This window comes from Anabrus simplex, chromosome 1 (assembly GCF_040414725.1).
Source record: "Anabrus simplex isolate iqAnaSimp1 chromosome 1, ASM4041472v1, whole genome shotgun sequence".
Classification (NCBI taxonomy): Eukaryota; Metazoa; Arthropoda; class Insecta; order Orthoptera; family Tettigoniidae; genus Anabrus; species Anabrus simplex.
The window spans coordinates 921,722,132-921,747,126 of record NC_090265.1 but is presented as its reverse complement, the minus strand read 5'-3'; the positions used below and the strand labels follow the sequence as shown (position 1 = coordinate 921,747,126).

The 24,995-nt window shown below is 34.4% G+C and overlaps 1 protein-coding gene across 1 annotated transcript in view; it reads right to left on the bottom strand.

The window, feature by feature from the left end:
• LOC136857756 (uncharacterized protein DDB_G0286299) overlaps window positions 1-24,995 on the bottom strand; it is a 59,108-nt gene continuing 34,113 nt past the window's right edge. The window contains exon 7 of the mRNA XM_067136655.2: window positions 1-20,966. Coding sequence (XP_066992756.2) covers window positions 20,905-20,966 — 62 coding nt within the window. The 3' untranslated portion in view covers window positions 1-20,904. The remainder of the gene's footprint in view (window positions 20,967-24,995) is intronic.

Below are 24,995 nucleotides of genomic sequence, written 5' to 3'. Positions count from 1 at the left end.
TTTTATAACAGAAACTGAACACATTTTAAACAATTTATTTTTAAATTTTAATGGTCCCAAATGATATATAAATCCATAGCAACCAACAAAATATCAAACCATTTCAATGTAATTTTTACACCAACTACTTTTCAATTATTTATCACACTAAAAAAGGGATAAAATCAACAAATATTTATAATAAATAAACAAAACTGCACAGTGAATCCACTTTAGCACCATGCTAGACAGACAGAATGTTACCTTGACCAATGTTCATCTTCCTTAATACAGTAAGAAAAAAAAACAAAAACAAAAAAACACAGACTTTGCAAAATGGGCTTTCACTGTAGGGCACATGAACTATATCTTAAAGAACAATGGACAATGTTACATTCTGCAACCATGAAAGCAGTACTTTAAATATGTCATGGCCATGAAAATGTGAACTTCCATAGTCAAGGAACATGAAACCATGATAAATGGCTTTACATACACAAACATTGTCATAGCTCCTTGAGGATAGGACAAAAAAAAAAAAGATTGTATTAGAAATGATGTGCACCACTTTCAGCACTTGCCCAGATAAGAGGAGAATTAAAAAATCCACCACAAAAGCTTCCATTACTAGCTCCTTTAGAAGATGAAGCATAATATTCAACAATCCAACGATTACATCAGTTTCTCAACTGTTATACAAATGTAATAAAACATCCAATCATCAACTAAGTTCAGTGCAAAATACAAGTTTTCACAAAAAGGTAAAATATATCGATAAATTTGGACCCTTCAAAGCAGTTTGGTGTTTTGTTCAAATTAAAACACTTCACAGAATTTTAACTACAGTTAAGGGCTCAACATCAAGGCTATAACCTAATGGTCAAATAATCAAGACTTGATTGGATTTATTTGCAAATAAATTTAGTGAGCAGGACATTTTGTACAAGGTCTTGAGGTGAATCATAGTTGTATTTTGCATGTAATGGACAGATAAACATAAAACATTTTTTAATCAGCAAAATGCAAGATTCAAACCTGATCCAAGACGAAGAAAACTGTAGGTTCATAGTTAAAAATGAATCATCTTGGCACTCAACCTAATTTTTGAGTGGATATCTACACTATTAACAGACCAGTAAATTGGAGCTAGAAAAGGGAAAGTCACACTTCCATTCCTACCCTCACAGAACATTCCCACAGCAAGTTAAGAAAATAATGTGAAATCAGGTACCAGCACAACCACAATAATGACTATCTGTATCTGAATTCTGTTTACCATGCATATATAGCACATAGATGCCAGGTATTGAATCTTAATGTACATAGTCAAATTATAACATATTTACAAATTGTCAACATTGGGTGCAATAATATCAATTTAATGAAATATTGTTTACAAAACATCAAAGGAACTGAAATACATACGAGAAAGCATTCTGGTAGTGACTACATAAGTTTAAGATCTAGAAAGAAATGCCATAGGATAAAAAAATGGAAGAAAAATGTATTTCTTCAGCTATTTGGCAAAGGACTCAAAAAACATGAGTTTGGATATTCATATCATCATTGATTAAAATATTAAAGGGAAATAGAGTTTTAAAAGAATATCTTCACATAAAAAATATAAACATCCCTTGCAGTAATTTAGGTATTCAATTGAAAATAGAAAGGGGAACTAATACTGTAAACCACAGTGTATTGACAATCAAAGATAAAGAAAATTTCCAGCAGTCAATTAAATACAACAGATATGTATTACCTGAGGAATGATGTGAAGGAAACTGAATAAAGTGAAGTACAGTACAAGCAAGAAGAATAACTCAATAGTTGGGAATTTATGAACAGGGGAAAGGAATGACCAAGTTACATAAAACTGTTCACTTTGCATGACATAATAAAGCAGAAATAAAAATGTATTCCAGGTGACATGAACAAAAATAAATACTGTACATTTTATTATAAAATTTATATTGTCCTTCAATATAGCTCCAATTAAAAATAATAACTTGAAGTCTAGTTTACATGATGAAAAAACCTATTTTGTAATTAGCTTGTTTTGACACAGGCTATCTACAATCATTCTACCAAACATTAAAATATGTTAAATTTGTGAATTTTGAATAATCCTTTTCCCTTTCTGCAAGTTACGACTTGACTCCAACAGTACATGGGATTTTAATGTATTCTTTGATGACTGTAACCTATCATTAAGCATAAGAAAACGGGTCTATAGAATTTTAGGAAACAAGGACACAAAGAACGGCTGAAATATATTACTTATAAACTTTCTTGAAGTTACTTTATAAATTCTTCCAGTTAAATGTGTATTTCTTTCAGAATTGGTCTTAACATTAAAACCAACCAGGAAGTAATAATAATAATAATAATAATAATAATAATAATAATAATAATAATAATAATAATTTCAAAATGGAGCTATTTCTAATCGTTGTATAATAATGATAATTAATGGAAAACAAAAGCAAACACACCAAAATAATATTTCATGTACACTCTTAAGCAGTGATGATCTCTGTACAGAGGCCTAATTTGGTAGGCTGTATGATTTTAATTAAATAGTAAGGGCAAAAGTAGGACATTAAGCTAACAGAACATCACAGTGAGAAAATATTCATTCCCATTAAATCACAATCCTGACTATTTAATGGCAAACAACAATTTCTGCAATTTGTATGGATTTATTAACAAATAAAGAAATTACCATAAAAAACATGACTACGAAACAAAGCATTTAGGTACCAAACATTCTTTTCGACCTCATTTAATCACGTTAGATGTGATTAGTAGGTTGCTGTTGTAATAATTTAAAAGGATACTGAAAAAAGGTCAGTATAGTTAGTATTAAAAAATTGTTTAGAAATTTTAAAACTTTTTTTTTTAACAAGGAGTCGGGATATTAACAAAATTTAAATATAAGAAATAAGAATGAAATAAACCAGCATGTTTCATCCTACACTTCTTTGCAAATGTCCAGACAAACCTTTCATTTTAGTTCTAATGGTGGTTACAATTATGCTGTACTTATATCAATAGCAGAGGTATGATTTGATACTTTCAGAAACTTGTGGCGTAATACCTTAGTAATACTGTACAGGACCACTTTGCTGAAATGTACCTAGCTTCTTCATTGTATTCTCTGTGCGATTTGAGTAAGTGCATCCTGACTGACTCGGTTCAATAGCTTAATTGCAATTTCAGAAGAAAAAAAAAGAAAAAAATTAAGAGGGCCCAAGAGTCTAGAATGTTCAATATTACAAGCTTCGCAAACGATGACTGACTGACCTCAGAACAGTTGTACCAACTACAGTGCACCTCAACAATTCATTCACCATATTTAATGATCACAGGTGGTATATAAACAGTAAAATCTTGGAGTGGAAGCGAAATTCTTTTTGTAATGGCAAATCCATAGCATTCATATCAAAGTGAATTTTCCCATAAATAATTGAAATGCATATAATTCGTTCCACAACCCCCCAAAAAATGTATTTATATAAAATGATCCACACGAGAAGGAACATCCCTACATCTTCCAGAACACGTGGCCATGACTCCTTTTGCTGCATCCAGATCCTTTATTGATTCCTTCTTTAATATTATGCAAACAGTTTGCAGACTTTGTAAAATCTCGTGATACTGGATACACACACTCTCTCACACTCTTTGTCTGTACTTCTTGTCAATTTCCTTCTTAACTTTCATCATATATCATCTCCCCTTCTTTCTACCTTCCTCTTCAATTTTTTTGTTAATGACAGTTATTGCTGTTGTAAATTACTAAATAAGAGTCGCTATACTTGGACTAAAAATAGAAAATGCTTTATTTACGCATACATATGATTACAATGCTATAGTATACAGTTGTTATGAATGTTCTCTATATGAGTGAGGCATGCTAAGTGAACTCAACCTTGGGAGATGATTATGAATAATCCTGCTGTGTGAGGTAAAACATTGACTCAGTTGTGGTTACTTGGCTTTCAGCAGACAGATTAGTTCTAATGTATCACAAAAACTTTGCTAATTTATTAAGTTAATTCATATAAAATTTTTGCTCATCTTGCAAAACAAACAAACCACACCCAGGCGACTGGAGTGGGACATTGATGATGATGACTTGCATAACTCTTGCAGACCAAATTGCTCACAATCCAAGGTTTTACTGCGTGCACGCAGAGAGAAGGGGAAAAAATATGTCATCTAATTTACTATCGGCCCCTTTTTCAGGTTAATACGGACATAGAGAGTAAGCAATGTTTTTAGGTTTATACAGTAAAATGTAAAACTTGGGCCATGAAAATATTGGATCTTGTTCCTGGAGATTTAACTATGAAATTAATATTTTAAAATCTAATGTTAATAAGGATTTTATTTATTTATTTAATACTGCCTTGTTTTCTATGGCGTGGCTCAGGATTAGGAAAAACTCTGAAAATTACAGAAAGAGGAAAACAAAGTTTACAAACTTTAAAAATTACAGACTGATAGAAATAGTTTACAAAGAAGAATAAGTTCAAGATTCTATTAGGAGAAAATTTATACATTTATCTTTTAGAAAATACTACAGAAAATTAAAAAGAGATAACAAAAGACGAACAGGAAGGATAAGGATGCTTTTGGGTACAGTAGGGGTTATGAATATCTCACCTGGAAGACTAAGTGAGGAGAACTAAAATCATTACAATAAAAAATGTCAACCAAGCTCGAGTTTGCAAACGGAATACATTTTCCTCTATATAATTCAAGATATAATGTTAAAAATTAAAGTAACTGAACATTACCTAATATGTAATTTTCTGAAGGATCTTACTGCATTTGACCAGAAACTGGATATTTTGAAAGTAAGTATTTTAGTACTGGACTTAACTTGAAGTACCTAAATCAATACCATGGAGTGCTGTAAAACTAAAATTATTTTTCTGTTTTCATGCCAAGTACCTTATTATCCATTTTGATGTGTACTAACTGTGCAGACTGGTATTCCACATAGGTACAATTTCAAAGATTTACATTTGTTTTAAGTTTTAGCATTTCCATTTTTCTCTGTTACTTTTATTAACAATAATTCTCTGAAACAATTTCATGACAGTATAAGTATTCATGGTTCATGGTGTGGGTTACTGTAGTCATGTCCTAGTTCATGAACCATGGGCAAAAGCTGAGTGGCCTAGTAAGTGGTCCTGAGAGTTGGGATACCAATTGCTATGGAATGGGAGTGGGCATCTCGGGACATATTCTGAGTCATGGCTTTCCTTGTGCTCAGGCAGCTAGGGCTTTACAATCCACCGTGGTCCCTAACCCATTAAGGGGAGAGATCCTCACTTGGAATGTGTGTAAGTAGAGTAGCATCCTGCTTCATGAATTTACCGAGGTCAGAACATTTTAAGCAAGCCTCAACCTATGGAAGTAAAGGAGTCCCACTCCCATTTGACAGGCGAGGGACTCCTTGGAAACAACTTGGCGAACAAAATGGAATTCGATGGGGAGCTATCAATATTTATGGGCCTTGTAGATGAAAGAAATTAGAACTGGTTGAGTCAACAAAGAGGGTGTTTCTGGATGAGCTAGGAGTAAGTGATATTCGGTTAAGGGGAGATAACGAGGAAGAGATAGGAGATTATAAAGTGTACTTGACGGGTGTTATAAAAGGAAGGGCAGAGTATGGGGTAGGGCTGATGATCAGGAATACCATTGCACGCAACATTGTTTCTGTTAGGTACGTAAACTAGCGAACGATGTGGGTACATTTGGCAGTTGGAGGAATTAGGATGAGAACTGTCCCAGTGTATTCACCATGTGAGGGTGCAGATGAGGATGAAGTTGATAAGTTTTATGAAGCATTGAGTGACATCGTAGTCAGGGTCAACAGCAAGGATAGGATAGCGCTAATGGGTGATTTCAACGCGAGAGTTGGAAATAGAACTCAAGGATACGAAAGGGTGATTGGTAAATGTGGGGAAGATATGGAAACTAATGGGAATGGGAAGCGTTTGCTGGACTTTTGTGCTAGTATGGGTTTAGCAGTTATGAATACGTTCTTCAAGCATTAGGGGTACCAGATCCAAAATGGACTATATCGTAACCAAATTTGAAGTCAGCATGACTGTTAAGAATGTAAGGGTTTTCCGAGGATTTTTCAATGATACAGACTACTATCTCATCTGCAGTGAACTAAGTATCTCTAGGCCTAGGATAGAGAAAGTGAAATCTGTCTGCAAACGAATAAGGGTAAAGAATCTCCAGGACGAGGAAATTAGACAGAAGTACATGGATATGATTAATGAGGAGTTTTGAATAGTAGACAGTAAGCAGGTTCAGGATATAGAAAGAGAATGGGTGGCATACAGGGATGCTGTAGTAGAAACAGCAAGGGAATGCCTAGGAACAACTGTGTGTAAAGATGGGAAAAAAGCGAACATCTTGGTGGAATGATGAAGTGAGAGCAGCTTGTAAACGTAAAAAGAAGAAATGGCTCCAAACAAGGGCTGATGCAAACAGGGAATTGTATGTAGATGAAAGAAACAGAGCAAAACTAATAGTTGTAGAATCCAAAAAGAAGTCATGGGAAGATTTTGGTAATAACCTGGGAAGGCTAGGTCAAGCAGCAGGGAAAACTTTCTGGACGGTAATAAAGAATCTTAGGAAGGGAGGGAAAAAGGAAATGAATAGTGTTTTGGGTAATTCAGGTTATAATACATCCCAGGGAATCACTGCAGAGGTGGAGGGAATATTTTGAACATCTTCTCAATCTAAACAGAAATCTTCCTGGTGGCGTTGTGAACAACCAAGCTCATGGGGAGGAGGAAAATGCTGTTGGTGAAATTGCGCTTGAGGAAGTGGAAAAGGTGGTAAATAAACTCCACTGTCATAAAACAGAAGGAATAGATTAAATTAGACCTGAAATGCTAAAGTATAGTGGGAAGGCAGGGATGAAATAGCTTCATAGAGTAGTAAGATTAGCATGGAGTGTTGGTAAGGTACCTTCAGATTGGACAAAAGCAGTTACTGAACCTATTTATAAGCAAAGGAACAGGAAGGATTGCAACAATTATCGAGGTATCTCATTGATTAGTATACCAGGCAAAGTATTCACTGGCATCTTGGAAGGGAGGGTGCAATCAGTGGTTGAGAGGAAGGTGGATGAAAACCAGTGTGGTTTCAGACCACAGAGGGGCTGTCAGGATCAGATTTTCAGTATGCACCAAGTAACTGAAAAATGCTATGAGAGGAATAGACAGCTGTGTTTATGTTTCGTATATCTAGAGAAAGCATACAACTGGGTACCGAGGGAAAAGATATTTGCCATACTTGGGGACTATGAAATTAAAGGTAGATTATTAAAATCAATCAAAGGCATTTATGTTGACAATTGGGCTTCAGTGAGAATTGTTGGTAGAATGATTTCTTCGTTCAGGGTACTTACAGGGGTTAGACAAGGCTGTAATCTTTCACCTTTGCTGTTCGTAGTTTACGTGGATCATCTGCTGAAAGATATAAAGTGGCAGGGAGGGATTCAGTTAGGTGGAAATGTAGTAACCAATCTGGCCTATGACAACTTGGTCTTAATGGCAGATTGTACCGAAAGCCTGCAGTCTAATATCTTGGAACTTGAAAATAGGTGCAGTGAGTATGGTATGAAAATTAGCCCTTCAAAGACTAAACTGATGTCAGTAGGTACGAAAATCAACAGAATTAAATGTCAGATTGATGGTATAAAGCTAGAACAGGTAGATAATTTCAAATACAGCAGAAGTCAATTATAGTGAGAATTCATTAGAGTGAAACATTTACTTGCCATAGCGGATTGTCGTTATATACGATTTTTTTATATAAGTCAGGAAACACCCCCATACACATTAGAATCGGTATGAAATGGCAATCAGTTTGTTCAAAACTTGCGTTTCCACAGATGATATCCACACTACGGCATATCTGTTTGTTATTTTTCGAAATCCGGTACTATGTGAAAGTGTATGTTTAATTTCATTCTGAAAAAATATAATACTGAATTTGTCCGAATGCAAGACGAACCCCGCTTCCTTCAGAAAATTTTAATCAGGCTCAAAAAATACTTTGTCAAATCATATTAATGTCTTTGTTGTACAGTAGGCCTACACAATTTTAGACTATTTTTAGACACCGGAAATTGGCTTTCGTCGTACCATATATATTTTTTCTTTTTTTGCGGCCGCACAATTATTCTTTATTTCCATGTGTTTAACGACCATTAACTTATAATTGGCATCATCATACTGTAGAGAACCCATTGAAAATTTGCCTGCAATACCTATTCCATGTGTCTCTAAAATATGACGATCTATCAGGAAATTATTCTTGCTGTCTATAAAACTGTTACTTTTACTCAGCATCAGATATAACCTGCTACCGCTACATGCACGTGTCGCTTGCCGGGTTCAGCCAAATTCAGTGGCCAGCGATGTATTGGCTTCATCGCGGACGTTGACATTCAACGAACAAGTTTATGCGCCATGGTCTGGCCATTCCGCCCTTGCATTTTTCGTGCACATACATCACAATTTCATCTTCACTTCTTTAAAGCGTCTTCATTGTGCACCGCTGAATGCATTTTTTGTACAGTAAGCACTTTTTTAGCTCTTTGTCTTCACGCTAACACTAAATATTGGCTTTAGTTAGGCCTATGCCGTATTTTCTTGTGGCTGTACAATTATTCTACATTTCCGAGTGTTTAATAACCATTAACTCAAATCTGGCATCATAATATCAACAAGAACCTGTTGAAAAATTTTCTGGCAATACATTTTCCACGTATTTTTACAATACGACTATCTATCACGAAAATATTCCTGCTGTCTATAAAACTTAATTTTACTAAGCGTCCAGACCGGATGAAATATATACACTTTGAAATGAAAATACAAAGACAAACTACTTGGCACTTAAAAAGTTCTTGGTTCTGGTTTAAAAAACACTGTCGTGTTTTTGTTTTAGATAGAAACAAGACTATCAAGTCCAAGAACATTCTTAAAGCGCCATGTGTTTCATACAATTATGTGTGTTTCATATTCGATTTGTATATACAGTATTTTCAACCAGTGCATATGTTTCCAGTGTTCCGTGTTCCATGAACACACCACAGTTTAAGCCAACACTAAGAACTTTTTAAGTTCCAAGTATTGCTTACCACGTGTACGTTACAATTCAAGGTATATGTTTTGCAACCCATTGACGTGTTTTCAGGCAATCGCCATTATGTATATAATTTTTAAATTTATTATGATGTCTTATGTCAACCAATCGAGCTGTATGTAGGCAACCCTAATGATGACTTATCAGATTCCCCTTGATTTGATATTCAACAAGAACTGGCGATGACTCCAAGGGAGTCAAAACCGGTCTTCGTAATAAATTTGATATACTTTGCAATGTGTTGAATGGTGGAACATCCCTTAAACTCTATAATATTAACAACCGTTATTGGACACATTTACGCATTTATTATGAAAATATGTTCTCTTTCATTCTGAATTTTCTTTATGGAACAGCAGTCGACGGGTATTATTAAGCGACTCGGACATCGCCTTTGAATGTCGATGAGAGAACTTGTTAGTGGACACAGCAAGGAAACGATACCGAAGGTAATCGGTTGCATGCAATATAATCGCTGGAGTGCATAAATATCGGTAATGGAAAAAATCACGCGCGCTTAATTGCTCGTAATAATGGATGCATTACTGATAGGGCTCTTGCTGTAACCGAAGGACGATACACACTTTAATATAGGGATTTTGAAGGGGTAGAAAGAAATTGTCGTCATAATGGAGTTCTCGTTATATGCTATACTGGCTACAGCAGTTCTACTGTATTTAGGTTGTGTGTTCTTCCAGGATAGTAATCTAGTAAGTGAGTTCGAATCAAGGTGTAGTAAAGCTAATACAGTGAGCTCGCAGTTGCTATCAACAATATTCTGTAAGAAGGAAGTCAGCTCCTGGATGAAACTATCTTTACATCGGTCTGGTTTCAGACAAACTTTGCTTTACAGGAGCGAAAGCTGGGTGGACACAGGATATCTTATTTATAAGTTAGAAGTAACAGACATAAAAGCAACAGGAATGATTGCTGGTACGAACAGGTGGGAACAATGGCAGGAGGGTACTCAGAATGAGGAGATAAAGGCTAAGTTAGGAATTAACTCGATGGATGAAGCTGTATGCAGAAACTCGCTTCGGTGGTGGGGTCATGTGAAGCAAATGGAGGAGGATAGGTTACCTAGGAGAATAATGGACACTTTTATAGAGGGTAAGGGAAGTAGAGGGAGACCAAGATGATGGTGGTTAGACTCAGTTTCTAACGATTTAAAGATAAGAGGTACAGAACTAAACGAGGCCACAGCACTAGTTGCAAATAGAGAATTGTGGTGACATTTAGTAAATTCACAGAGGCTTGCAGACTGAATGCTGAAAGGCATAATGGTCTATAATGATAATGTATGTATAAATATTTATACATCAACATGTACACCTAAGTAATTCCTGACCATGCACAGACTGGTTTTGAACAAAACTAAGGTACTTCAGTCCAACATAAGCAAAAGTAACATTCAAAATAAAAATAATGTCAATATGAATATTATAACTTTTGCAGAACCTCCAGAAAACAATGTCAAACTACTGCAACGCAAGCCTATCAATACTCTAGCTAGATATTCCAGTTTGAATATTGTCAGACTTCTCACATGGACTTCCATTAACTTCACAATTCCAATGAACACAAGACTATTTCTTTAAAAATAAAAAAGTCTAACAAATGCATTCACATAAGAATCAGGTAGAAATACACAAGGTTGCCAAATTATGCAGCATAAAATGGTTCTGTTCACATGAAACCCTGTAGGCATTCAAATATGAATATTAAACCTTTCAGCCAGGAATTAATTTGCAGTTTTTAGAAAACTCTTACAGGATTATTGAAATTGAGTCATAGGTGAGTATAAGTCAAATTTTTTAAACAAATCCTAAGACGCAATTCTGAGATATGTAAATACATAATTCTATCAAAAATAATGCTTGTATGTCATCTTGCAAGGTTGTTTACGTGTGAAATGTAATGTTTTTGATTTTGATATTTCCTCTAAATATAGTGTATAATTATGTTGAACAAAACTAAGGTATGAACATAAACACAATTATGATATGGCCCATATTATATCCGCTGAGTAACTATGTCTATGATTATGAACATCATGCATTTCAAAAATGAGCTGTCAGATTTCTTAAAAAATTTGAGACACACTTTACTGATGATGATGCTTGTTGTTTAAAGGGGCCTAACATCTAGGTCATCGGCCCCTAATGGTACGAAATGAGACGAAATGAAATGACATATTAAAAGCCCAAAATCATCCACTGATCACAATTCAGAACGTGAGGACGAAGAATGAATAGATGTATATGAATTTAAAGCGATCAGTGGAACCGACCCACATGCACAGAAGCTGGTGTAGAACCTGACCAAGAGACTGCTTCTATAGCACAATACTGAATCAATGATACTTGTAGTAGAAAGGAGTCCAAAGTCCAAGTCAGCAGCCCCTCACAATGGTACTTATCGCTAGGAAAGTAGAACCATGATATTTGTCATGTTGCGGTACTAGCATAGACTCGCAGTATTCCACACATTATGGTACTACTCACAAGTAAAGAAATTCGCACATGTATTACAGACCTATGCTGTTTCGCACATTGCGGCGCCATTTATAGGCACGCAAACCTATGATGTTCATCTCATAAGGGTACTAACCACAGGGACTCGTACTACCCCGGAGTGTTCCTCATATAGTGGGTACTATCCATACACAAGCCAGAATCATGGGTTCCCTCATCCCATGGTGTTGCTCATATAGTGCTACTAATCACAGGTACTGTAAAAGCCGTCGCGCTCTGGTTTGCTACTAATCACAAACCTAGTTGGTACCCAACATAGTGGTACTAACTACGCGTAAGTAAAAGCAACCCATGGTGTTCCCCGTGTGGTGGGTACTAATCACAAGTAGTCTCATGGTTCTAATTTGATCATCCCTTGGTCGCCCCTTTTAGTTGCCTCTTACGACAGGCAGAGGATACCATGGGTGAATTGTTTGTCTGCGTCCCACACACACGGGGGGGGGGGCACACTTTACTATGACTATTCCAATAATCCTGTACAAATTTTTAAAAAAATAGTGGTAATTAAAAAAGAACCTTACAAGATTATTGAAATAGTCGTAGGAAAATGTATCTCAATTTTCTTCAAAGAAATCCGATGGTTCATTTCTGAAAAACCTTGGATAAATGTGATGTTCATGATCATAATGGTTAACCAACTATTGAATATAGTTTGAATTAAGATGCAGAAAATGTCATTTTGCAGATAGAATGTTGATTTTTTCAGTGAAATTATTAAAATAACTGCCATGTCTTGGAAAACAAAATTTAGCATCCCTAATGATGTATTAAAACAACAATGTATTATTATTTACTTCACAAACAGAACTGTAGTTAGTTTGAACCAAGACATTTCATCTCAAACAAAATGTTTTAGATGTGATGCTTCTGAACCAATTTTGGAATTTCAAAATGCAAGGTGTATTATTTTTCAAGCAGTTACATGTAATCCTAATATGTTAAAATAGTGGGACAATATACAATCATGTACTAACATTAAGCAAACACCAGTACAGAATAATTGATCTATCAAGTACAATATAAGTAATTCCATTGGTGAGCTGAACTATATTTAATGTATAGGTTTTACAAAGTTAACGAATTCATTTTCCAAGTATTAATACAATGATTTGTAAAGCATGAACACATTTATTTTAACAAAATGTAACGGTTTATAATAATTCTTGTTCATTTTGCACCGATTTTTACAACCATACATGTGAATTTATTTTAGTACTTGATAAATATCAGTTTCAGTAACCTGATGATCTGAATGGTTACAACAATAATACATTTTACAATAAGAAAGGCCGAAAGGTATAGCAAGGGAGGGAAAATTGTCTAACTCAAAAATTTAATTACAAGAAATTTACAGCAAACAAAAATAAAATTAGGACAGCTCTAGACCCCAGGCCAAGTCCTGAACTGAGCCTGGGTGCTCCACTGGCCCCCAAGAAATGGAGGAAGATGGCTTTAAAAAGAAAAAGTGTGCATGCATCCACTCTATACTGTACATATTCTGCCACAGTTTTAAAAGAATGGGGAAGAATTTGGTTTACATATTCAGCTAACTTTAAAATCTATATTACATACTTCAAGTGAGGTTCATACAGCCAGATGATGGAATTTTTACAACATTAAATATGGGATAAAAACCTGCCAACTGCATCTACTTGCAAGTTTTAGCAAACACAGGGGTATTTTGGAAGACAATAAGAGTAGTTTACACAAAAATAGGAATATAATTCTCTTGCCAAGTGAAAATAGACACCTACGTGACATATATATTGTTTCTGGTATTTCACAATAGTTCAATACAATTACATGTATGAGGTGGTGATATATTTTATTTCACACTTCGATGCAAAACTGTCATTGGATTTTTCATGAAAGTCATTAACGTATATACCAGTAGAATTTCAAAAAGTTCTCCTCAATGGTATTTTCTATACTCTCCACAATTAACATGTGCTTACACAACTTTATAGAGTAAAAAACAAAAGTAGGTCTCTAACTCCGTCATATTCGTCCAAATACATGACAACTGAACTATAAAAGCTGCTGACACATCAAATAATATAATATTAACTCTTCTATCATTACATTTGAAATATAAAGAAGAACTGCTTCTGAACTGTCTTAGTGTTTATGGTGAACACGAAAATAAATTGAATTAGAAGTACCTACAACTTAAGACCTGAACATACCAGGAGGTTGACAATGATGCATCTGTATTATTCTAAAAAACTTGAAAAAATAAAATACATGTGCTTAAAACTTATGTTTTCAAACCTCTGATCACAGAACAACAGTGTTTCTAGTCCTACAATGGAGCAAGAATCCTCTTCTTCACAAATGAAAATGGGTCATGACTAGACAACATTGAATTTCGCATTAGTAAACGTTCATTTTGTGGTTTAATGAGAATTTCATATTAATCAAATTATATTTTATATTAAAAATGAATTTTAAATTAAATACATTATAATACATGAGGAATGGAGAGATAAATATAGTTAGTTCTTTATAAGCAGGCACATAAAATTTCTTGGTGCTGATAATCTTTATTTTATCTTTAAAACAGTCACCACTATCAAATATAATATATTGAGCATTTAAAAGTTGAAAACAATCTTACTCTTTATATAAAAAATGCAATTATAATGACTGTATTAGTAGGTTTTATCTGTTGAATGAAAGCATTGTACAAGCAACTACAGCACATTCATTCATTAACTTTTATTGCAAAACAACTACATTACTTATTTGGGAAGGAAAACTTTCTGCATAAAGATACCCAGACATATTTCAATACAGCATATGAAAATTCAGGGTAATTTAATTTGAGCACCTGTAAAGCTATTTGATAAATGTAGATGACTAATTGAGAATTCATTGGCACAATCTCTCTTAACATGGTCTCTTTCCAATTTCAGCCTTAATCTGTCGAGTAACTTGGAAACATTTCAAAAAGTTACTATTAACGTGTACTAAATTTCTTTATGAAAATGAAGATAATTAAATCTATTCTTTGTGAAAATTTACACTAGTAATATTCATATTTTAATTATTAGTCATTTATAAGGGAGAACATTTATAACTTTAACCCATACTAGGTTACTTTTATTGTTAATGTGACAGTATTCCCTAGCCATGACATGTTCCCAAAGTCTCCTGATATAGGAGACTCATAATATAACAAAGTTCATAACGTAACTGGTATACATTTCATGAAAAGTATTTAAACATACTTATTCTTAACATTCTTCATACATAGCTTTCAGATGCCATACAAATTATATGTATGCTGGGAAGCAATTTTATGGAAAAACCTGTCTTGTCATTAATGGGTTCAAATTCTGCTTCATTTATTCAAAGATATTTTACAACTTCTATTATCTCATGACTAACTTCTATGCTCAGTATATTTCAAATTCAAATTTCATAGTATTGTTTAAAGAGAAATATACTTTATAGAAAAAACCCTGTGGCACAGGCGGCGGCACGCCGGCCTCTCACCACTGGGTACCGTGGTTCCAATCCCGGTCACTCCATGTGAGATTTGTGCTGGACAAAGCAGAGGCAGGACAGGTTTTTCTCCGAGTACTCCAGTTTTCCCTGTCACCTTTCATTTCAGCAACACTCTCCATTTCATTTCTTTCCATCAGTCATTTATCAGAGGAGTGTGACAGGCTTTGGCAGCCAGCACATTTCCTATCCTTGCCGCTAGATAGGGGCTTCATTCATTCCATTCCTGACCCGGTCAGGTGACTGGAAGCAGGCTGTGGATTTTCATTCATACTTTATAGGAAAAAAATAATTTTCCATGGCAATTCTCTTTATATTGAATAATTCTGCATTTACAATGGACAAATATTGACTCCTGCATGTTCCTGGGTATGTGTAAGATTAATACATCATAGTTCCATTTTAGATATGCAGCACCAGCCAAAGCTGAAAATATCATACGTCTAGAAGTAGCAGATAAATGTGTTACATTCTGTTCGTGAAATTGCTTAGGGATTGGACTGCAGAAATTTTGTGCTCACCATATAAACCTCCTTCTGACACAGCTCACTTTATGAAAAGAGCCAAAATTGCAGCGAGACATGCCTTGTTCATGAGCTAGGGCCATCATACAGAAATTAATAACACATATTGCCAGGAGACAATTCATGAACTGGGGAAGAGAAGAACCTAGTTTTCAGAATGGGCAAATTTCATGAACAGCATTAAATATATATCCTGTATATCTGATACTACACTTACAGGTGTTTACTAACTTTAATCTTCCATAGTCTTGAATCAAGAGAGAAGAATAATGCTTGCACCTTCATTTAAAATTTACTTATTCAGTTCCAAATGTGCTTAAGATTATGGCCTCTATGAAGCTTTTAAATACAGGCACCATAAATAATTAGCTTATAGAAAAACTAGCAGATATGTATAAAGTTTAACAAAAACAATTCTACTTTAGAAGAAATTTGAGTAATATACAAGAGAAATTAAACCTACACAACTGTTCCATTCCATGGCTTCACAGGTATGTAATGAGATGATATTCTATATTGCACCATATCGAACACAGTTTTTATCATGTCATGGCAGAGCAAATATTCACTACTACCCTTCATAAATTCATTTTACACCTAGTTCAAAGCAAAATTTGAATGACTGTTCTCTTTCCAAATTCATTTTGTACTCTTATTATATATAAAAAAATAAACCCATTGGATATAGATTTTCACCTTTCAAGAATTATTCCTTTTGGCACTACATTATTTCTATACACAGGGCTTTAGATATTTAGAGAAAATGTAAAAAAGAATGTAACAGAAAGAGCTCTATACTAGATTAGAATAACATGCTATGATTACTGAATCACAAATAAGTTTTACACTTGAATTTTAATGTACTAAACAAAAACAAAAAGTACTCCCACTCCAAATGTGATCAATGTACATATATAGATATTCTTGTGTAGTTTTTACACTACTGAACAGTGGTAATTAAATGGACAACATTATTAAAATATTAAAACAAAATAGGAACAGTCAATTATCTTTGCACTGATGCTATTTTTTTTCAAAAACCTGTTTTATAAAAGATATTAAAACATGTAATCTAATACTGATAGTCAATTGTAACTTTTTCCTTACAATGAATAATCAATTTGTTCTACAAAGTACATCATGATATTTGGGAAGATATTATAAAAGCACATTTTTTAAAACAAGATCTCCGTTCATCAAATATAGTGATATTACAGAAAACTACCCAAATTAACTTTGCACGCATATTAATGGCAAAAAAATTCCTTATATGAAAGATACAGTAGAAAATATGTCTTCTTTTTCAATTATAAAACACTCCTTAATTCATATCTCGCACAAAAATTCCTTCTTTGGTCCAAAGACTACACAGTGTCCAATAATAAGCTCAATTACAGTAACCATCACAGCTGTCAATTTTAAACGTCAGAAGCACAGTAGTTAGTGAAACATGATGCTGTCCTCATAATTTTTTGCATTGATTATAATTATTTCTGTACTTACTCTGATGATAAAAAAATTTACGCAGGAAAGTCTTTATAGGAAACAACTGTTCATGGTTCTCAAAAAGTCACAACTGACAGAATTTACTGTATTTTATAAGGTTTGTATTTAACATTATGCTCTTGGTGTCTAACTACATATATTTTTTTCGGCTGTTAACTGATTCAAGGTATACAAACTTCATTATATTTTTGATTCCTTCACATATTGCAGGGCCAACTCGCTAACAGTTTTAAATGGACTTTAGTGAATGTCAAAAATACAACTTGGCAAGTTATTTATGTGTAAAGACAGTTTCAATGCTTCTGATCCAGAATGGTAGGCCTACTTATAAAATACCTGAATGTATGAAAATATTATATGACTGGTTTTATGGCGAGTGCTGAAGAAAATTTGAACATCTGGTACAGGAAACTTTTTATCACTTTGATCTCTCCTATGAATACCAGCATGACCTTACTCAAGATTGTCATTTTCAATCTCTAGTGTGAATCATCTTGCACAGAACTTTTATTGGAATGGATGCATTTCTTTTTCTTCAATACAGAGTCAGTAATGCATTAGGTGAAGTGTGAACTACACATTAAGTACGGCTAGAAGTTCTCGTAATTGCTTATGCACAACTAAACGGCTTAGGTTTATTGAAGAAGCAGAGAACATTGGAAACCATGCAGCAGGAAGAAAGTAATATATCCAAGAAAGTTGTATGCATGACTGGCAAAAAACAAAGCGAGAATTAACAAAAACAAGGAATCGACGGGCAGTTCGCACAATACGTTTCTACACAGCTAATACCAGGCGGCAAACTCACCACAACACACAGGCAAAACTAGCCAATTACAAGAAAAGGTAAGCAATCTGCATGACAATTCTTATCAGCAGGTTGCTTACCCAACAGCACGTGATGATTATTATGTGCGTATATTTTACTGTATTCAGTTTTGGAGTACCTCGTTTAGTAGGATTAATTTATTGTAAATAATACATTGCTAAAGCAATTATTCTTTTTTTTTTAATCTCCTAAAATTAGGGTGAGCGGATTATTCTCGTGTACATGATATATGCATGGATCTGTTTAGGACACCTACACAGCATACTTTAGAGTGATGCATTAACACCAAAATCTTGATCCCAATAAAGAATTCATTCTGCAGAAGTGAATTTTGTAATATAATAGTAATAATCTGAATTGAGATCATATGTGCTAATCAGAGGAAAATAAATTAAAGGAAAGTCTATGACATACTTTAATTTCAACAATCAACTATATTCCACTAGCATACTTCCATGTTTTCATGCCTTCAACCTTATTTAAACAATACAACAAAAACAGGCAAATGAGGATGTATGTGAAGTGACATTTTAACTTTCTCAGTCAAGTATAAAACAGGGCCTGATAATGCTCTCTCAATAAAAGAGCCACCCAACTGTATGAAGTTTAATATACAGTGAATCAATTCTATGACCAAACAACATTTATACAGTTGTTGCCATATTAATCTGAACTTCCTCTAACACGTATTGATCAACCACCTTCTGATCACTAATCACAGAATTGTGAGTAAAAAAAAATCGGACAGATGATATTCAACAAAAGAAGAAATATATAAACTCTGAACAAAGTGAGGAAACTTTCTCAGTCCACTGCTAAGCTAAATGACACTATGATTTGTTTGATCAATAGCATACACTGTCACTTGTCCTTTAGTGCAGAGATGTTGAATACAATGTGATATATGTCTCATAATACGGAGATCTTAACAATATAGGTGCAATAAATAATAAGTTAAATAAATAAATAAATAAATAAATAAATAAATAAATAAATAAATAATCTCCTGAAAAAAAACTGCAAAATGATAATACATGCAAAGCAGAGGAAGATCACACATTCCCTAAACGGATGGACACAGAGAATATGCAGAATTTTAGAGATGTTTTTACAGACTATGCGAGGGAATTGAGGAAGATAGCAAGTTTCATCTGCATAGCTTTAATCAGTGACACCTTAATAAAATAAATAATATACTGTTATGCTGTGTTTAAAAATGCACATTTATATGAAAATATATATCAAGACAAGGTCTTCAGAAAATTTAAAAAATCAAATATCTCATTGCTAAATAAAAATAACAAGCTACACACTGCTACACCACAATGCTATAATTGTGGGCTAATATCAAAGCATAATAAGTTCCAGAATACCATTTGAGATCTAATTTAAGAAAGAAGAAAAGCACTTTTTCAGGAGATTAACATAGGTGTTTTTATTTTTGCATTTCCTGTGAGTTCTTAAGCACCAATTGCTAAGCATACAATTTCCATACTTTCCATTTTTGAACATTCAGAACATGGTTGATAAATAACTGCTTTAATGTACCAGCAAGGGTATGATTATATTTAAACTTTTCGTACATGATCTTAACATATCTTACTGTAACTCCTTAGTAACATATAAAACAAAACAAAAAAATTATCAATTCAACAACTTTATTAACAGTGGGGGATAAGAAAGCATACATCATACTTTCACATAATAATTATTTGTACAAGTATCATGGGTAGCATATGCACACACACACACATACAGTAATAGCAAGTTTCGTCTCATAGCTCCAATCAATAATTGCTTAAGAAAATAAATATTGTCACGCCATGTACTGACATCTGCAGATATATATATATATCATTTATTTTAGCATCCGATATGAAATATATGATACTGAGCAATAATAAAGTTAATAAGGGATGGTAATATTGAAAACAATGACATGCAAAAGAATATAATAATTATTATGTGAGAGTATTAAGTAGGTTTCTACATTCAAACCTCAAATACAAAGATATTTCAACAGCAAAAATAGAGATACTAATGGCTCAGTTTCCAAATAGGATAAGTAAAATGTCACAATAACTGAACCCTCACCAGAATGAAATATCACAGGGGTAAAGAGATTGATTTAAAAAAAAAAAAAGGAAAAAAAAAATTAAAAAAAAAAAAAATTCAATCCAAGAACAAATATAGTAATATAAACTGAATATCACCTCTCCTTCTACAGGATCTACCACATTATGGTAGCTGTATCTTCATCAGGTGTTGGAAACAGCTATGAAAAGTTACATAAATATCATGCTGCAAATCATCTTAATGCTAGAGTTACAGATACTTTTAATTCCCTGGGATTATGTGGAATGATTTCTTTTCAAAGTACTTGCACACAATCTATCCTGACCGGTATTTTGTTTATACAGCAAAAATAAATCACATTTCTTTTGCTTTCATAGCTATGGATAGCTATGTAGTCTTCTTATAGAGATCCACGATCAAAGGAAAGGCAAGACCATTTCAGTTAATGTATGAGGTGTTTGTCCACTCAGGACAAACCTGTCATGTTCACATCTCAGAACATGGTCCACGCAGAAGATATAAAATTCTTCTTAATGACTCAAGTGAGAATGGTTGTATGACAACCAAACAAGGAGAATCATCTCCACTGAAAATAGGCCATCAAAATATACACTTCTTTCAAAACATCAAAAAACTTTTCCCACATTACGCTCTCGCAGGATCGTTGTAGAAAAATAACTAACAAACCTCCAGAAGACGGATTCTTTGTAGTCTCCCTCCAATGTTTGAATTGCTTTTGTTTATGGCCCTCAACGGTTACTCACTGATCTTTGCGAACTTTCTTCTTGCTCTTTTTGGGTACCTTGGCTTCTTTCCAAACATCTGAAAGAAAATATTTCAACACCTGTATTTTCCATTTTTATAAAAGTTACAAACAGGCCGAGACAGATAAAAATATTGTAACTGGTATTTCAAAAAATAGAATGAAATTATTAAGAGTTAACAGTAATATTGTCAATCATGGAAGCTGATAGTTCACAAGAAGGCTTATTAACTATTAGGAGAAAATCATACTAGATCACAATGAAAATGTGTACGCCTACATGTAAACAGGTCATGTCTTAACTGCAGGAAGGAAGGATGTGTGTGTATGTTAATGCGCTCTAATGCCCAAGCACTTGAATACAACCCATTAGTCGTGATGATGGGTGGTTTGCTATCTTCATTTATTTGTGTGTACCATCTTTGATCAAGGCAGTTGCTCCTTGCCTCAGAAGTGAATATCATTTCACAAGTGTATGGGCCGATTGCAGAAACGGCATTTAGACGATGTCTACGGTTAAACAATGCCTAAGTATGGCTGCCGCATTGCAGAGACGTTATTTATCACTTAGACACTGTCTAAAACCGATGTTCAACCGGTCATGTTTAAACACTGCCGAGAGCACTGTTTAACCTCAAATGACAGGAGTGAATCACAGTCAGAGGTTATGTACCGTGAAACATATAATTTGTATTATCATGTTGAGACGATTCCGGGAAGAAAGGTTAGTCCGACGGCCTCTCTGTGGGTCGCCCGCTGCTAAATCGCAGCAATTCGTTTGACATGCACGGGGAGATAATCATAAAATAAGGTTTCGCTTTACGAGAGACTTGTTTCTTGAGACTGACAAAGTGACAGTCCGGTAACTGTCAACTTGAATACAATTCTTGGCAATCGATATATTTTATTATATACATGGGGTAATTTCCATGGAATTATAGGTCACTTCGACTACATACACATCACAATTACATGTCCCGATCGTCTGAGGGCTGTCACATACATCAACCGGGAGAGATTCACTTATATTTACTGCCAAGTAAACACACATAATAGTGAAGACTAAAAAGTAGGTTGTATGGGATTTTTATATATATAATCGCATAGGTTTTCGGCAACTGTCAGACAGGAAAAGGCAAGTGGTGGTGATTATCGTTTAAAGAGGACTGGGGAAGAAGAGCCGTGGCCATAATAACAGCGCTAGTATTTGCTTGGTGTAAAAATAGGGAAACTACGGAAAACAATCTTCACGGCTGCCGATGATGCGTTTCGAATCTACGATCTCCAAAATGCAAGCTACATCTATATGGCCCGTACAACACATTCGGTTACACATTACTATTGCTTCATCTTCTCTTCGTCGAAGCTACTGTATTTATGAGTAAATTACACTCACTGTAACAACGCTATAATGAAAGCTACACTTCCCCGTACGGTGGCGTGTCGCTTTAGTGTCGATAATATTGTGAGATTTAATTTGCACCGAAAGCGATACTCTTATCTGCGGGCAAGTCATGCTCAGCCATATTTGAGTAATGTGTAGGAAGACAAACAGCTGACTGGCTTCCGGCGCGCGCACCGACGAATTTCATTGGTTGCGACAAGCAAAGAGTTGCATGAAAGATACAGTACTTCTGTCTCCATTTTCAAACCAAAATTGAAACTTTAAGGGATGTCTAGTTAAATATCGACTGAACATTGTTTATGCAATGGAAGATCGTGAATGATTTAGACGTTGTTTAGGTAGACGATGTCCAAGGCTTAAAACTAGTCATCGTTTCTGCAATCGGCCCCATGTGTCCAGTGTGAGAACTGCATGTTGTGTGTTGTGATGGTAATGGTGGCGTTTTATTTTTTCTCGCTGCACGGACCAACTCTCCCGTCTCACACACACTCGGTGGTGTTGACTGGTCCAGCTCCACCGAGGTGATGAGGCAGGGAGGCAAATAGCCGGTAATGGGAAGAGTACAAGAAAAAAGTAATTGGGCTCAATTACAGTTGTTTAAGAAATATTTACTCAATTATGATTATGAATTACTTTTTTAAAGTAATCAGTAAAATTACAATTACTTTACAGAATGTTAGTTTTAATGAAATTGCTGATTCTTTTTTGCCTGGTGTTGGAATATTACAAAAGTTTGCAAGGAAAAGGAATATGTTACTTCATTATATGTGGGTACTTATTTTAGCATACAGACATTACGTGGCTATCAACACTAGGTGAGACTAAACATGGTACCTTGGAATTGTCAAAATTATATTTTCCCCACCATTTCTATTTTAATTACTTTTACATGTTGAAATAATTTTCAGTTTAATAATGTTATTGATTTTACATCTCAATAAGTACTTTTATGGTTTTTGGAGATGGTGAGGTGCTGGAATTTTGTCCTGCAGGATTTCTTTAACTTGCCAATAAATTACAGACACATTTGAGCATTTTCAAATACCACCAGACTGAGCCAGGATCGAACCTGCCAAGTTGGGCTCAAAAGGCCAGCGTCTACCGTCCAAGCTACTCAGCCTGGAGATTTTCCATTAACTTTGCAAATAAATAAATTGATTCTTAAAATTCTCAATGCTAATCCTTGACATCTTAATGGGGGTGGGGTGGGGTACGCACATCTTTGCATTTACTGAAAAGGCTCCTTACAGGGACACTTGAAGGAATACCTGTGTTCAATTTTAAGAACATTACTAGAATGTCTTTGGAAGTATTGGAGAGGTAAGAAAGTACCTCATTGAGGACTGATAAAGCTACTGGTTCTGCTGTAGTAGAACTGAAAAAGTCATCTTCATCATAATTTACTTTTTTATATTTCTGCTTCCATGCAATGTATATAAATTCTTTTTACAATTTTATTCCAAGAAGTAAATTACAAGTACACAAGAACCTCGTTTATCTGGCCCTCATTAATCCGGATCTCCAGTTTATCCAGATCGAAAATAATAATAATAATAATAATAATAATAATAATGTATTTTTACTTGTACTGTATTTCTTTCAGCTTATAAATCTCATATTTTATCCTGTTTTGGCTCAACACAACTAAGGTTAAGTAGGTTCCCACCTTCCAATCCTTATAAATTTCTATATAATAGTTTTATTAACTACATGATATAAACCAGCTTAATCTCTAGGACACGTTTCGTTCCGATTATGGAACATCTTCTTGAAGATATCATGTAGTTAATCATGTAGTTAATAAAACTATTATATAGAAATTTATAAGTATTGGAAGGTGGGAACCTACTTATAACTTAACCTTAGTTCTGTATTTTTTACGGGATAGACTCTTCTTGACTGTCTTTACCGCCAAGGATAGTTAAGGACAGGAATTGGAAGTAATTCGGCCACAGTCTATCAAAGGTACCATCCTGGCATTGAGAATGGAAAACCATGGAAAACCATTCCCAGGACGGCCAGGGTGGGATCGAACCCATGCTCTTCTGAATGCAACGCACTACTAATTCACTGATAACAAATTCGAAAACGAAACCTGCGCTCCATGAGAAGAAACAATGACTCATGGAGAGGCAGCAATGGAGCTGGACAAACTGATGGCCTATTTAGAATCCTAGACTGAAACCACACTGGCAGAACTACTGTTAGTAAAACGTCTTCGTGATCGTGCTGTGCACAAATGCTATTCAAATGTAAAACAGAAAAAATTACACATTATTTTAGTGCATAAAACAAGTCATAAATGTACTTAAAGTGTTCTTACTTTTTTTGTACAACTGAAAAAAGTGTATTACTGTACAACTTATGTTAATAGATTATATACCATGTACTGTATTTGTCTTTTTAGTTTTTCCGGATTATCTGGATTTTCGATAATCAGGATCAGTTCCAGTTCCACCTAATCCAGATAAACAAGGTTCTTGTGTAAAAATTAAATTTTGTAAAAAGTAACAACCACCAGTAAAAATTACTAAGAATGTAATTGTTACAGGTAATTTGATTACTTTTATTCAATTACTTCCCAGCTCTGCAAATAGCCTACTCCTATCCAATAACACCAAGGAGTCTCTAAACGCCAAATGTTCCCATCCGATGGGTGAAACACTATCAACATCGTTATATG